Source organism: Eretmochelys imbricata, chromosome 11 (assembly GCF_965152235.1).
Source record: "Eretmochelys imbricata isolate rEreImb1 chromosome 11, rEreImb1.hap1, whole genome shotgun sequence".
Classification (NCBI taxonomy): domain Eukaryota; kingdom Metazoa; phylum Chordata; order Testudines; family Cheloniidae; genus Eretmochelys; species Eretmochelys imbricata.
This window is the reverse complement of record NC_135582.1, coordinates 40,175,101-40,192,249: the sequence shown is the minus strand read 5'-3', so window position 1 is coordinate 40,192,249 and position 17,149 is coordinate 40,175,101. Positions and strand designations below refer to the sequence as shown.

Sequence of the window (17,149 nt, the reverse complement as noted above, 5' to 3'; positions counted from 1 at the left end):
TACAGTGGCATGGACATGTGCAGTACTCAAAGAAGAAAAAACAGTTACCTACCTTTCTGTAACGATTGTTCTTGAAGATGTGTTGCACATGTCTATGCCATGACTCAACCACCCTCCTCTCTATTAGACTCTGTCCAGTACAAAGGAACTGAGGGGGCCTGGGAATGTCTCTGCCTCTTATATCAGCATTCAGTGGTGTGTGGCGACAGAGGGTGCAGGGACCACCCTGATGGGTAGTGATGAGGGAAAAAATTCTCCAACAACTGTGCACGAGGTGCTCGCTCACCTACAACGAAATGGACATGTGCAACACGTCTTAAAGAATAAAAGTTACAGAAAGGTAGTTAACCGTTTTTTCTGGGTTGGATGCTGGTGTGTATAAAGGGTAACAGTTATAGAATAGAGGCCAGGAGCAAGCAAACTTGAAATCTGATATAATTTAACCTTCATGTGGATGTTGTTGGTTATGAAGCGCTCTGTGTCTATTAGGCTGCTAACAAGTAGTCATGGGTGAGATACTGTTATGGAGCAAAAACCAGCCAGGTGACAGAAAGCAAAGAGTAAGGTTAAATGGCCAATTTTCATCGTGGCAAAAGGTTATCAGGTGCCTCAAGGTTCCATGTTAGGTTCCGTATTGTTTAATTTATGCATTAATGATCTGGAAATTGGGTGAGTAAAGAGGTGGCAACATTTGCAGTTGACACAAAGTTATTTAGGTTAGTCAGAACCAGAGAGTACTGTGAGGAACTTCAGAGAGCCCTAAACAAGCTAGATGATAGACAACAGAGTGGCCAATGAAATTCACGGTTAATTAATGCAAAGTAATGCATATTGGAGGGGAAAATTTAAACTATTCATATACCTTAAAGGGTTCAAATTAACTGTATCAGCTCTGTTGTCCTCAGTGTGCAACTGTGGTCAAAAAAAGCAAACAAGATAGACAAGGAATATGATGGCAAATATTATAGAGAACCTCATAATGCCTTTAAATAAATCAGTGGTTCGGCCTCATCTTGGTAATGTCTGCAATATTGGTCACCCCATCGCTAAAGGTTTTTGCAGAATTAGAGGAAGTTCAGATAAAGGTGACAAGAATGATCAAAGGCTCGGAAAAATTATCTCTATGAAGAGAGATTGAAGAGGTTGGGGTTGTTTACCTTAAGACACAGATAAATAAGAAGTGATCTGATAAAAGTATATAAAATAATGACTGATCTAGAGAAGGGAGACCTGGACCTTCTGTTCCCCCATTTCATAACACAAGAACATGGGGACATTCACTGAAATAAAAAGGGTGGCAATTGTGTGAAAAACTGTGTAAGTAAACTGGAAATCAGTGTGTCAGGAAGTTGCTGAGCCTTAATAAGAATCAAAAACGGATTGGACAGGGAACATAGAAGGGGTATTACACCTCATGCTTTAGAATTTAAGCCAGTCTCTTAAGTATTAGGGTACGTGTACACATCCCTCAGAAGTGAGCCTCCTAGCCCAGGTCTATAGACTGGGGTAAGGGGCTCTTGCTAGCACTCTAAAAAGAGCAGTGTAGACATGTTTTGAAGTTGCAGCTTGGGCTGGAGTTGGAGGTCTGAAGCCCTGCCCCCTTCCTAAGCCTCAGAGCCTGAGCTCCAGCCCAAGCTGCAACTTCAAAGCGCTGTCTATTCAGCTGTTTTTAGAGTGCTGGCTTGAGCCTTGCTAGCCAAATCTGTCAACCCAGGCTGGGAGGCGTGCTTCCACGGGCTGTGTAGGCATTGTCTTAGAGATCAGGATGAGATCTAATGTGAGGACAGATTGTCCTGCCTCTACCTACTGCAGGGTTCTCACCTTCCTCTGAAACACCAGCCACTGTCACAAACAGGATACTGTGTAGATGGACCTCAGGTCTGATCCACCATCACAATTCCCATGCTCCTGAATAAGGTTTGCAAGTTACTGGATCTTTTAATAGTCTCTTTTATTTGTCCATCAGGTAGGTATGATTGAAATCTTTCAAACCAGCTTTTAGTAGAATTTTGACAATAAAAAAGCAGATAAAATGGGTCAACAACATAAAAGATAGCAGGGTCACTCTATTGAAACTCAGGATAGAAATATCACCACAGTCATGATTATATAATGTAGAAGGAAAGGTTTAAACTGGACCTTTCTTTGTATATTACTATTTTGAGCATTTTTCAAGCCTATGACTATTGCAGAGGATGGGAGCAAATGTTTTAAAGCATGACCGAGAGAGCTAAACACAAAAAGGGCCAGTCCAAGCTTTGTTTTTAGTAACATGCATATTCATAAGAGAGTATAAATCTTAGAGGAAGAAGCTGCATAGCTAAGAAGCTCATTAAATAATGTGCTGGTTTGCAGAATTTTCTCTCTCCTGGTTAATGTGGTGGTGGCGTACTGTTAATTATGTAGTACTATTATTTAACAGGTAACCCTGATTTCCCAGTTAAACCCATGTAGGATTTACTGGCAGATATTTAGGTGGGGCTTTGATTAAAATGGTCCTGTATCCTTTCGTGTTGCCTTCTATATATTGCTATATTTCTCTAGATGCTTGTTGCATGATCTTTCATCATTTAAAGAAGTGACAAATTATGCAAACAATGCAGAAAATGTCTGCTTCCATTTACACCCCCTGTTTAGGCCAGTAATCTGCTGGGTTTTCACGTGTGGAGATGTGGGGACAGTTTGTCCCCCTGTTTAATAGGAAAGTTAGTGGAAAATGGGTAATAAACTGAAGATAGAATTGCCTAATCTTACATCAAACATACTCAAGTGAATACTATTCTGACGGAGCTGAGATGGAGAGCTTGTAGGGTCCCTTTAGAGAGCGCTATTGGAAGAAGTGTTTAAAGTATTTATGTAAGCTTTATCCTAGTTCTAGTTGGCCTGTATGAAAGGACAAGCAGTCTCCTTTAAAGCATGCAACCTCTAGTCTTGCTACTGTGTGTGAGACATGTCACGCATCTTATACAGACTTTTAGGGAAAAGCCAAGAGTCTTTCATTCAGCTTAATGAAAATATCAGTGGAGCAAAAGCAATAAATCATTAATTAAGAATGAAAACTTCAGGCCACCATGATACCTGAAGCACAATACCATAGCATGAGGCACATCCCTGTGTAACTGATTCCCCTTGGGATAGGCAGGGAATGCTGTTTTTTATGTTAACTATTAGAGAATGAACAAAGTTCCCTGGTTGTCAAGACTTCCTCGTCTTTTAAGAGCCACCAGAGTTCTGCAGTTTCCCCTCTGTGATACACATGACTGGCTGGCTTTCTTCAGGACTCCAGGTTTGAATTTTTAGTTATTACATATTACATGTGCATCTCTTATCTTCCTCTGCATCTTGTGAACAGCAGATTGGGCAAACTGGCTGAATTAAATTTATTTAAAAAACAACAATCTCAAAACACAGACGAGATGCCCGTGTATGGTTGGGAATTGAGCACCCAGTTGCACGTTTGGGCACTGATTTTAATTAATGTCTGCAGAGGGATTCTTGTCTTCCATTTAATTAGGGGACTGCAAACATTATTCATTGCGTATAAGATAGAGTTTCTACTTAAACTTAATACCAAATTTTGTTCTCAGTTACATATGTATAAGTTCTGCTGCAGTCACTAGAAGTTACACCCATTTCACTGAGAGCAGAATTTAGTCCTTAGTGCATAGGAACTAGCTGGCTTTATGAGAGCATGGGAGAATTACCTCAGAACAGTAACATTGTACTGATGTTCTAGATGTCACCTATTCCATTGTTCTGATATTTGTTCTTCCTGTCCTCCATGGTTCACGCTGATGCAATAGAGTAAGGGTCACTCTCTATATAGCTCTACCTACCATCAGTCCTAAACCTCAGTGTCCAAGCTGGCATAAGGACATCACATATTGCAAATGAGTGTGGAACGTGCTTTGTTACATCATTGACTCTAAGAGAAACGCAGCAAAATCAGACATGGGTGGGATTTTCCTTGCTTTGCCCATGACAAATATTTGTTAAAGCAAGCATGCAGCTGAGAGAGAGAATAAAATGTATAACTGTTAATGACAGCAGGTTTGTCCACATCTTAGCCTCTGATCATCTTTATGTGGAGTCCTCCCTATGTAATGCTGCCTGCATCAGTGTCTGTTTGCCATATCCCATGTGAACATGCTGTTTAACTGTCAGAAGTCTTTTTATATTTTTTTAATTTCTATGTTTCACATTCAGGAATTGGCCTGACTTATTCCTTCCGCCCTGCTCCTCATTTCAGCTCACATATCCTCTTCTTCATAACAAAAGAATTTTCTTTTCTATTGTGAAAAACATGTCTGAAGCTGCTGATTTCTGGAATAACTTAGCTGGGGGGAGTCTTGAATGATACTTGGCCTTGTCTGAAAATAAATGTAGCCTGGTTAGTAATATGCTCAAAGACAGTGTCCAGTGCATTTTAAAGCAGAAGAACATGGCCCTGTTCAAGTTTAATGTGCAAGCTAAAATAAAATTAACCTTTATTGCTATTGTGCATTTGAGATGATTATTTATATTGTGGCAGTACCCAAAATGCGCTAGGAGCTTTCCAAACACAGAGGAAAATGAAGATTCTGCCCCCAAAAGCTTACAGTTTGAAAACAATCTTAGAAAGGAGTTAAAGTAAACAAGTTAGATCCCAATCCTGCTTATGCCGAAGTAAATGGGAGTTTACCAGGTCTTTAGGGCCTGATCTGAGAGCTACATTAGAGTGAATAGGAATTGCCGGAGTTCAGCACTTGTCAGGGTCAGGTCCATATTTTGTTCCATTTAAGGTATGACATGAATCTGTTAAATGAGCAGGGTGAACCATTTTACACAAGCATAGTAACACGTTCCGGAACCACAAAGTATTGCAGCATAGTTCGCCTTTTTTCAGAAACTGATTGCTCTTCCTTCTTCCATATAGCCTGTAAGAATTTCTGGATAGAAATGTGTTCCCTGTCTCAGCAGTGACTAGTTTCCTACATAGATGACCTTTGGTCCTCCACATGATAAACATTAGTAACAAGTGGATTCTTTGGATCAGAATCTGCGCTAATAGATCTGCATAGGCTCAGTCAAGTATACATCCAATGTGACATATGAAATAAATGCATATAAACAAGAATTAACTTGCACGGTGCATGCTAAATCCAGGGATGAAAACAAAATGCCAATTATTTTGCCTCATTTTCAGTTGGAAGTCTATGTTTAATCATTCTTCTGGTTGAGATTTATGTCACTAGCGATTCATCGTTATCTATAACACACAAAAGCTTAGATTTTTTTTAACTCATACAAACTCCAAGATTTGAACCTGCGTCATTCCTGGGAATTGTCTCACATAGCAAAAAATCAAAGTGTGTTTTTGGAGGCATAGGCATAATGTGATAGTAGGGCATTGGCTCCAGTATTCATTAACTCTAGTCTGGTTGACATTTGCAAGTTATTAATTGGCCAAGAGATCTGAATCTTTATTCCTGTCTGGTTGTTCATGCTTTGCTATTAATTGCTTTCTAGCACCATCCTTCTGGATGCTGTATCTATGTTTTTGTAGTCCATAAGTATACACAGAAATTGCAAAAGTCTTTCACCAATCCAATGAATATATTCTTGTATTAAATTGTTGTTTCTAAAAAGTACAGTTCTGTAGGACATACTTCAGCTCACCAGGATACCAAATTGTATAACTATAAACTCATGGAGGAAAAGTTAAGGTGACCCATTGTTTTTGCTGGAATGACAATATATTGCTCCAACATAATGAATCAACTTTATACAAGAACAAGACAACACAGATAAATGCAAGCTAGCAAGAGAGCCTTTTTTTAAATTACAAAAATATAAAGAAAGCAGCACTACAATTTCTACCATTGCCAATGTAAGAATAAATCATCAAGCAAAGGGATAGCTACAGAAAATATCACAGAGAGAGCAACAAAAAGACAACATGCCACAGAATCATTCAGCTAATCAGCTAGTAGGGTGTACAGTTAAGAGAGGACATTATATTAGCTGTCAGCATAGAGGCTGCTGGAACTCAGAACAAAGCAAAAGAACTAAACACAAGAACTGTAGGAGCTCCAGATTGCATCAGGACCAGCTGAAAGAATTCTCTTGCACCAGAATGTATTTATTATATGACACTGGAACATACAATGTAGTTCATTTGCGAGCAGTCCCCCCCAAAAGGCTATGGAGAAATCATATTAAAAACGTGTTCTGCGTCTGTCTTTTTGCAGGGACCACATGCAGTGGTCACAAGAGGAAGAAGAAAGAGCCAGAGAAAAAGCAACAGAGAACTCGCTTGTGCGAGTTCAACCGGAAGATCAAGGTACTGAACCCATAATTCCTAAGAAGTTCTAATGCTCCAAGAATGCTCTTTTTTTATTTATATTTTTCCTTGATTAAATCCACTTTTTGTACATTTACCTTTGTCCTATGAACCACGACAAACTTGTCCAAAAGCATTCACCTTTACCTAGCTATTCAATTATCCCTTTAAAGTATTTTCCCTTTCTCCAGGGCAACAGATCTCAGCCTAATATGATGAAATATGCAAATTGCAATTTCCAGAGTTGTGAATCCCGACCTTTACAATGCTTCAAATTGAAGCCCCCATCGTTGCTTGTGCTGTCACCATAGGGAAAGGGAGTGAATTTGCAATCGTTGGGGGTGATGAAATCTAAAGTTCTCATGTACAATTTTCACATTTGCTTTTTAATTTGGTTGCAGATAAGCTTAGTGGGCTAGTGGATGCAGATAGCATTGTCTCTCAGGAGATCTGCGATGGATTTCTGGTCCCAGCTTTATGCCCTTGGCAGCTTGAGCTAGAAGTGCTTTAGAGACATTGTGCTCAGCCCCTGGGCAGAGGTGTTTTCTCATATCATTCAAAGGTGACTCCTGTGAACTAAGGAGATTCCTTGGCTGGCTATATATTCCCTCTTTCAGAAGGATGGTGAATTGAGGGAGTAAAGGAATTAAAATTTTCAGGGCTTTGCCCTGTCCCTAGAATACCTTCTTAGGGAAGTAAGCAAAGAGTGTGACACACACTGGTGGCATCATCATAGTGGAATTTCTACTCACAGTTGGATCTCGCTGAATTCATATCCCCAATGATCCTGTTACCTACAATTGAAAACCAGCACTCCTCTCCACACATGCACGTTTTTGAAGCATTGGCATGCAGGAGGAGAGTAAGGCAGATTACACTGCATATTTTGATGAAAAAAATCAGCAATATAGATTTTTGCAGCACCTGGTGAAATGGACAGTGTTGATCAGGGGCAATTGGAGGGAGGTCTCCATGTACAGGAAATCCAGAATCCTGGGTTTGTTCTGTTTGGTTTTTGTACATTCCCAGAACTGGGGCATTAAATCTATCACAGCATTAATCTTGGAGGCCGATAATCTCTCTATTATTAGAAGGATATTCTGAAAACAGTTATTTTTGTGTGCATTAAGGTGACAATGGGGGTTGCAGGTCTTGAACTTTGTCAAACTAGACTGTGTCATTATGACGTTACACACATTTTAATTGATAGCACACATTGGAGTGTGTTTGAATTACCTGTGAATACTTCTTCTGTAATGTGCTCTTCATTACTTTTAATATCTTGTGATTGCGGCTTTTTTTCTGACCCTTATTTCTTTGCTTCATAATACCCTGAGAATAGGGCATGCATTTCCCATCATGATGAATGGGAGTGATTCTCTGCACACCAGACTGAAAAATGACCCTATTCTACCGCCTTCCGTGTCATCTTGCTCTTTTACATTCTCTCCATTCTCTCATTCTTTATCTAAATCCACAAAGATAATGTTTATCTTTTCAACTTCACATTTAATATTTTCATCCATTTATTGAAAACAGTTGAAAATGAGCCTGTCAAGTTTCCTCCCCCACTCTGAACTCTAGGGTACAGATGTGGGGACCTGCATGAAAACCTTCTAAGCTTACTTTTACCAGCTTAGGTTAAAACTTCCCCAAGGTACAAATTAATTTTATCCTTTGTCCTTGGAATAACCACTGCCACCATCAAACTCTAACTGGGTTTACTGGGAAACGTAGTTTGGACACGTCTTTCCCCCCAAAAATCCTCCCAACCCTTGCACCCCACTTCCTGGGAAAGGTTTGGTAAAAATCCTCACCAATTTGCATAGGGGACCACAGACACAAACCCTTGGATCTGAGAACAATGAAAAAGCATTCAGTTTTCTTACAAGAAGACTTTTAATAGAAATAGAAGTAAATAGAAGTAAAGGAATCACCTCTGTAAAATCAGGATGGTAGATACCTTACAGGGTAATTAGATTCAAAACATAGAGAATCCCTCTAGGCAAAACTGTAAGTTAGAAAAAAGACACACAGACAGAAATAGTCATTCTATTCAGCACAGTTCTTTTCCCAGCCATTTAAAGAAATCATAATCTAACACAGATTACTTACTAAAAGTTCTAAGACTCCATTCCTGTTCTACCCCCGGCAAAAGCAGCGTACCGACAGACACAGACCCTTTGTTTCTCTCCCTCCTCCCAGCTTTTGAAAGTATGTTGTCTCCTCTTTGGTCATTTTGGTCAGGTGCCAGCGAGGTTACCTTTAGCTTCTTAACCCTTTACAGGTGAGAGGATTTTTCCTCTGGCCAGGAGGGATTTTAAAGGAGTTTACCCTTCCCTTTATATTTATGACAGAGCCCCTGGTTGAAAACGTAACTGTGTACGCAAGTGGTTGATGTAACATTCTTACTCCTCATTGAAAGTAAATTATAATTTAATTTACACTTGCTAGAAATAAAATAATCATGTGTTTGCTTATTGCCAAGAAATGTAAGAATCCAAGGACATTTTCTATGAACGTCACTCTGTTTAAAACTTGAATTAGGCGAGCATTGCCAGTAATGTTTCCCCAAAAACTCCAGCTTGGTTCAGCAAGTGGATTACATTTTGGCCTATTTATATTAACAAGGAACTAGACTGAAGCTAATGAGCAGGTATTTTGGTGCCTTGGACACTGCAGTAAGGGGGAAAAAATGAGTTTCCTACAATACTGTAATATCACTAAAATAAAATAGCTGTGACAAGCCTCAGTCCATTAAAAAAAGAGTCCATTAAAAAATGAGGCAAAGTAACCAATTTCTGCAGGGTCCTAGTTTCAGAAGCTCAGTGCACCTAGTTTCAGAAGTAGGTTTTGGAAAGTGCTACAATTGGGCAGCTTGAGAAAATAAACAGAAGCGAGGAAAAACCATGACTCAGAAGCTAGGCTGACTGACATTTCTTACTTATGAAATTTTCAGAGATTAAGAAAGGAAAGTTAATAATTTAATTTAATTGGAAACTGCATTACCCTTCTCTGTGCCTGAACCACAAAGAGAGACAGTCGCGCAGGAGCATTGTAGGTTGAATACACTCTTTTCTGATCAATTTATAAAGAAATTGTTAAATGAATTAATTTAATAATGATGGGTTCTGTCATATTGATAGGAAAACTAACTGGCAATAACACGATGCAGTGAAGGATGGATGTTTTAAAAAAAAAAAAAGACTGGCCAACAAACTACTGAACCTGAATTTTAAAGGCTTTAATTTTAAGCATTGTGCTTCTGTATTAAACATGCTATCAAATCTAGAAATCTTGTAGGGAAGTTAAATGCAAGGTTTTTTAATTGTGTTTTGATCAGACATTTAGGGAAAATTGTGACTTTAACAAAGAGATTAAAGTAATTTAAGACTCTTTTGAGAAGGAGGCTTAGTTTTGCATTTTTATCAAGTTATCTATACAAGTGCAACATAGACTTTTGAAATCCAGTATGTATTACCTCAATTAACTCTGTACTTGCAGTGTAAAACAACTCTGCACCATTAATGAGCATGACTAGGTCTTGCCCTTTAATAAAGAATTATGCAGATCTCTAGTACACGGTATTCTGTCACCCTATTGGCACATCTCACTACCTCTCCTAAGCCAAACATCTCTAATGGCTGTTCTCAGCTTTATTTAACTTTGCAAAATTGGTGTGATTGTAGGCAATTTTGTTTTAAGATACAAAGGAAAATGACAGGAGAAATGTGATGTAGAACTAGTGGCCCTGTATGTATATATTGTATGTAATAGTTGTTAAATCATGTACTAGATATTAAATAAATTGCCTGAGAAATCAGAATTCTTGAACACAAAGGGCCAATTTTTAACAGCTCTATTTGAAGGGTTTGCAAAGTAAACAAGCATTCCTGTTACTCCTGCACATGTTGTTGTTTTCTATAGCACATCAATGGTATGGTTAAAAGAGTATGGGCTGCTATTGGCCACATGCAATAACGCTGATCAGTGAATATGGCTCTGAAGGAGTGGATTTCTAATAGCATATATTTAGAGAGAGAACTGCAGTTAGCAAAACATTTGCAGTTGTTCATATAAATTCATAAGTCACAAAAGAGTATTAATTTCAATGTCATGTTTCTTAATTTAGGGGAAAGGGCAGAGACAGCTTAACTAAAATGATGCATTGCTTTTATAATTTGGCTTATGGCTTCTTTATTTCCTGAACAATGTACAGGTGCACGTTTTTGTGTGAGCTGTTACAGTAGATGAAAGCAGGTTTGCAAATTTGTGTATTAAAAATCCGTAGGTGTTTAGATTTTTATAATATTGCTTATGGATTTTTGGACGGGACAATAATAGAGCCATGGGACCAAATTTAGTGCAGTTGCATCAGCTTACACCAGGGATATTTATTTTTGGCCTCCAAACTAATATTTTAACTCAATGTTCTAATATTTGCTTGGTAATTTTGCATCTAATAACTTTGTCTGCAATATAGCTACATGCAAACCCATTTCCAGAGGCCCATATATCTTTCCCTATAGTTAATATAAAGTAAATATATCTCTTATTTATAAAAATGGAAGTATTAAGAGTTGGTTTATATGAAATAAAACATAGGTAGGCAGGTTATTGTGCATTTTGGTGACATTCTCCTTGTGCGCGACTGAACAAAAATAGAATTAAAGATGCAGAAAGTGTGTTTCTATAGTCTTTATGCAGGTAAAATCCTTTTTAAATCCAGTAGGAGTTTTCCTTGAACACAAGTGAAAGGACTGGGCCCAAAGACTGGATATTTGATGTAAACAACACCATGTGGAGAGCATCAAATTTCTTAACCTGTATTTCTGCTATTAGCTAGTTTGATTTTTAAATGTCATATTGTTTTATTATGACAGTTAAGTGCCCATCCACCAATTTTTTTATTCCAGACAAGTATGAAAGAGAAGCTAGTAAATACTGGAATGAATTCTACAAGACTCACAAGAATAACTTTTTCAAGGATCGTAACTGGCTGTTTCTGGAGTTTCCAGAAATTCTTCCAAAAGGAAGGAAAGATCAGATGAATAAAGAAGAAAAATATTGTTGTCATGTAAAACTGAATGCTACAAACAATTGCACAAATGTGGGCTTTCCTGCAATGTTTGAAGAAGGCGAAGATTATTGTCAGAACAATTTGGTGGATGGTTTAACTTCTGTGCAAGGACACGCATACAACAAAAGCCAAGCAGAACCTGTTACTGACAACAAACATGTTAAGAACTGTGAACAAGAACCTGTGAAGCAAGAATCCTTCCCTGGCAGTGGTGCTACCTATAGAATACTAGAGGTACTTTACTGCAGACATTCAACACATAATTTACAACTCCAAACGATGGCTTCACATGTAGTGGTTGCTTAATAATTATCAAGGCAACAACTATTCAGAGTTCACAACACTACTTTTGCCTTGTGCCTGAAATTTTCAAAGGGACCTAAGAAAATTAGATGCGAGTTCCCATTGAAAGTCATTGGGAGTTGTGCTTCTAATTCCCTTAGGCCTGTCTGAAAATCCCAGTTTAAAATATTTTGTTGTGTTTAAACCAATGCTGTGTGACAAAATAGCAAAATTGTACAAGAAAACTGTACAATTTCCTGTGCAGCTGCCCCTGGGAGAAGAATCTTTTCTGGGCATGGGAGAGAGTGTAGGACCTGATCCTAGCTCATAAGCATAGCGGAAGAGTCAGTGCTTCTGAGAGTTGTGGTGTAAGGAGCAACAAAGCCATTTACCCCTTTTTTGCCTCTTTAATCACTGTAATGGTTTCAGTTAATTTGGGACTAAAACTCTGAGATATAGGCTTTATTTGATGGTTTAGTTAAATTTTTGTTTCTGCTTCAATTCCAGGTTGGTTGTGGTGCTGGAAACAGTGCTTTTCCTATTCTGAAAGTTATATGGTAAGCTGTGTCAGCCTCCCAAATACATGCCCAACATTAATGAAAAAAAAGTTTTAAGATAATCTTATGCTGTGAGAAATGCTGGATTCACGGTACTAGACACCAGAGTCTTCTAGTTACCCACAGAACAGGGACAATGGCAGTAGCCATGTAAGTTGTTCCCCATGGTGCTGAGCCAGTTATTCAGCTTTGATTTAGAAGGGAAAACATCTGGTGTTGAGGCGGTAGGTCAGTCTTCAGGCTCATTCAGGCCAACTGCTAACAAAAATGTCTGTCACTTGTGTTAGTTTGGGTGTTTACACCAGTCCAGTAGCATTGGACTGAGACCACCAACACTTGTCATACAGGTCACTGAACAGCCAACAGATATTATCAACTTCTGGTTCCAAATTCAGAGGTGACAGAAATGATGGTGTATATTACACATTGGCAAGAGCTTGTGAGTGCTACCTTTGACTCCTTATGTCACTTCTGAATTTGGTCTATGTTCTCGATTAAAGCAGCTCAAGTTTTAATGACATAGAGACCCAAAGTTCCATATTGCATTACTTAATCCCCTGACCCCTCCATCCCATCCACATAGCTTTTGTCTTGAGAAGGAAGTGTGAGAGAATGTTCTCCTTTCGGTGCACGTTCTTAGCTTTCACTGGAAACGATGTCCACACATCAGGGGAAGGGACAGACTCTTTTCTGCTCTCATCTCTGAAACTTTTGTGCAACACACTAATTGTTGTTCTGCAGACCAATACTAATAATTTACACTTTCGTAGTGACTTCAGTCCACTTCACAAACATTGTTAGCCCCAGCATTTCTGTGGTACAAGCACTATTGGGTCCATTTCACAGATGTGGGAATTCAGATACAGAGAGATTCAGGGCAGCTGGGAGCATGCTTCCCAGCCCAGGGAGACATACACACACTAGCTCTGCTCTAGCTAGCATGGTAAAAATAGCAGTGTGGCCACAGTGGCACAGGTGGTGACTCAGGCTAGCTGCCTGAATACAAACTGGTGGACCCCTGGCTACATACGAGGGTAGCCCGAGCTGTCACCACACTGCTTGTTGGTTTGAGCAGAGCTGGTGTGTGTCTGTCTGCCTGCCCACACTGGGAAGCAACTTCCCAGCTGCTATGTAGACATACCCTAAGTGGTGTGCCAAGGTCACACAGTGTGTTGCAGTGTTAACAAAAGAATCCAATCTCCAAACCACCAGGCCTTAACCCCAAAACAATCCTTCTCCCCTAAACATCAGATTGTATTGTGAAAGGAGAAAGCCGCATTATCAATGAAAACAACAGAAGGTAGTGTTGTGTGGGAGAAAAGACATTAGGTACGTGTATGAGGAAAAACTCAAACTGGTGTGTATTATACAGGAGGCATTATTTGTGCTGCAAAACTTGTTATAATTAATAGTCTTCCTATTAATCAGTATTTTACTCGGTGATCTCAGTTTTCATGCAAATCCTGCATGTGACCAGATAGGTGCATTAACTATATAGCATTTAGCATTTAAAACGCAGAGGTGTAACTGAAGTCTGGATGTAGTTAAGAATCCATTGCAGTTAAGAGTATGCATTGATTTCATATCTGAATTGATGGAAACATCTCTTATCTATTGGAGGGCACATCTTGTATCTAAGTACAATTCACACTATATTTGGCAATGTAAAATTGCCTTTTGTTTGCACAAAAGAATAGTAATACAATGTAGATGCACACTGTGCTTGAAAGAAAACCTTCCCCTTTCTTTGGAATATTTTTTTTTAATGATCCAAAATTAAAAATAAAAAGGTATGGTACTTTACACAGTTAGTGCTTAGTGTTACCAGGCGTCCGTTTTTTGACCGAAAAGGGACCTTGGCGGCTCCGGTCAGCACCACTGAAAGGGCCATTAAAAGTCCAGTCGGAGGTATAGCGGGGCTAAGGCAGGGTCCCTGTCTGCCCTGGCTCCGCGCAGCTCCCAGAACCGGCTGGCATTTCCCTCCGGCTCCTAGGCTGGCATTTCCCTCCCGCTCCCAGCATCGGCTCCGCAGCTCCCATTGGCCAAGGTTCCCAGCCAATGGGAGCTGCGGTGGCGGTGCCTGTGGGTAGCACACACCGCGGAGAACCTCCTGGCCACCCCTCTGCCTAGGGGCCAGACATGCTGGCCGTGAAATAACTGTCCAGACCAGAACTGTCCCTGTTGTTTGACAGAGGCTTTTCATGCAGCTTGCTTCCCACTTTCTGAGAAGAGAAGAGCTGTTTATACACATTGGTGAGTCAATTTGATAAGTGGGACTTGGTCAGTCAAAAACCCAGCTTGCTTGCCCTCAGTCATGCTAGGGGTTTCAGGTTCCACAAGATCTCATATTCAGTCTGGGACCTGTAATTCCACTGTTTGCCTGAATACATTTCATAAGTATTCACAGAGCTAATGAGGGTTTTGCTCAGTAGTGAGATCAGGATTGGCTGCTCTTGGTCCAAGAGGGCTCTCCTGCTCAGCCCCCTTAGAGATATGGTCTGTTGAGCTGGGTATACAGCAGAATCTGCTGGGCACAGGGACACATTTTCTATTTGGTGAGACACCTTTTCCAAAATCTCCAGCACTTTAGGAGAGATGGCTTTTCTGAGGGCTAATCCTGTTCCTTAATTAGTGGGACTGCTGCTTGACTCACCCTCATTTACATTGATTGTTGAAGAGTTGAAAAAATCCCACCCTAAGTTCCTGACATCAGATGTTTTGATGTGAGGGAAATTTGCAACTGGCTTCGCAGTGAATGCGAGGGGAAGGGAAGCTAGCACTACAGGAAACCAACATGTATTTTGATGAAAAAAGGCCTAGGGTAATAGAAGGAAACAATCAAAACCACATAATCTGATCACAGCCAGCACAAATGACACCTGGGAACCCAAATGTCTTCAGAACAGTTAATAACTGTTAAGTAATTTCCTCGGTTGAAGCTGAAATAAATATTTTTCATGTTGCTAATTAAATTACATGCACAGACCAGTGCCGGAAAAATCTCTGAGTGGAGTTGCAGAAACCCACAAAATGAGTGCAGAGTGAAATTGTGACCCATTATTGCATATTGATGCAATGCAGCACCTGGGTATTGTCACGAGTATTTGATGGCTCTCTGTGACTCCATCCAATGGTGTCTTCTTTCTCTTGTTTTTCAGTTCCACTTTCTTCCTAGCTTGGTGTCCCCCCTCCCAATTCCCACCCCACAAACTGTTGACAGATATTCCTACAGCTCTCGCCTGTTTGCTTAGTGCTGAGCAATATAAGGCATGTTGCTGAGACCAGTGAAAGGGATTTTGATCAAACCTGTGGAGTACCCCAAAGAGCTGCATGTGGTTAGTAAAATAGCAGTTCTTTAATTGATGTTTGTTTTGTGTTCATAGCAATACCCCTGGAGCCTTTCTGTACTGCTGTGATTTTGCATTGGGAGCAGTGGAGCTAGTAAAGGTATTTCAAGTGTTCACTTTAGAAAGTGTGGTGTCATTTAGAAGGCTGCAAGGAGGCCATCCTTGTGAAATGGAGCACAATGGCTTTGACAACTTTGAACTGGAGGTTTTAATACTTCAAAGAACAAAGTCCTTCTCAGCAGAGAGAGGAATGAATACCACCAGTGGGCCTGTCTCTTGCCCTGAGCAAGATCCCAGAACAGAATCTGCTTTGAGAAATGTTTTACAAAACTGAATAATCGAAAAAACGTTTCTTGGGTCATGATAAATTGACTAACTACGGCTGTTCTCTCTGTGTTTCTCTTAATCTTTATCATTACAGTCACACTTGTCGTACAATTCAGCCTGGTGTTCTGCCTTTGTTCATGATGTGTGTGATGATTCCTTACCCTACCCTTTTCCAGATGAGATCCTGGATGTCATTCTCCTTGTCTTTGTGCTCTCTGCCATTCATCCTGACAGGTAAATGAAGACTAAAGGGCAAAGCAAATGTGTTAAAGCTCTTTTATCACTAGTGGTTTTCAAGAATATCAAAGTGAGATGATGAATCTTGAATTTATTATTTAGTAAGCTACATTATGTATAATGCAGGACATTTTAAATGCTGCTTTCCCCTTTTCCAAATCCAGGAGAGAAGCTGGTCAAACTACTTCATTAGTGAGCCTCCTGTCACCATCAAAATGAAATGAACCTCTTCTTGCAAGACATATACCTATTAAAGGTGACAGTGCTTCAAGAAAGTTACAAATTCAGAAACAGCCTACTAGTCTCCCAGAGGGAAATTATTCTTGGTGATCAAAAACAAATATCCTTGATTTAGCATCTTACAACATGTTGATAAAGACCCAGGCTACTGATTCATTAGTTGCACACAATTGCATACATATTGGCCTCTTATGAAGAAGATCACTTAGCGTATCTGGCTTGTTTGGATTAGGCAAATTAATCTAATTTGTACTATATTGGGTTGGGAGCTATTAGCTTTATTACTGAAGCAACTCTCAATATCAAAAGAACCAGCTAACACTGACAAATTTTGAAAGAATATTCTTTCCCATGGGAAAAATACAAAAGGGTATATATTATTCACGCTTACCACTCAACTGCTCCTTTAACCAGACTGTACAAAGGGAAATGCATATTCCACATATACTGGTAAGTGTGTTGTTTTAAGAACTGCATTAAATATGGCCATCCATGCTCAGCAAACATTAGAACAATACTCACCTGAGTCAGTTGTACATTTGAGGACTGTTTTCTTGCCTGAATGGCTGAGTTATTAATCATTAGCTTTTGCAGAAAGATGATCTTTTCCAGAAAGCATATCTCTCCTTCCTGTTTGTGCAAAGATGAGCATATGAGTCATGTGCAGAAGAGTGTTTTGCTAAGCCTGGGTGCAGATTCCAAACACAATTCAGACAGTAGATTGAAATTTGTGTAAGTGCAGCAATGCAGTGGGGAG

General features: G+C 39.6%; 1 protein-coding gene across 2 annotated transcripts in view; it reads left to right on the top strand.

Moving 5' to 3' along the window:
- The window catches only part of METTL8 (methyltransferase 8, tRNA N3-cytidine), a 43,385-nt gene that overhangs the window by 18,029 nt on the left and 8,207 nt on the right, over positions 1-17,149 (top strand). For both annotated transcript variants that reach the window (XM_077829748.1, XM_077829749.1), the window contains 5 exons: positions 6,231-6,322; positions 11,239-11,636; positions 12,192-12,241; positions 15,625-15,688; positions 16,010-16,149. In XM_077829748.1, the coding sequence (XP_077685874.1) occupies positions 6,231-6,322; positions 11,239-11,636; positions 12,192-12,241; positions 15,625-15,688; positions 16,010-16,149 (744 nt within the window). The remainder of the gene's footprint in view (positions 1-6,230; positions 6,323-11,238; positions 11,637-12,191; positions 12,242-15,624; positions 15,689-16,009; positions 16,150-17,149) is intronic.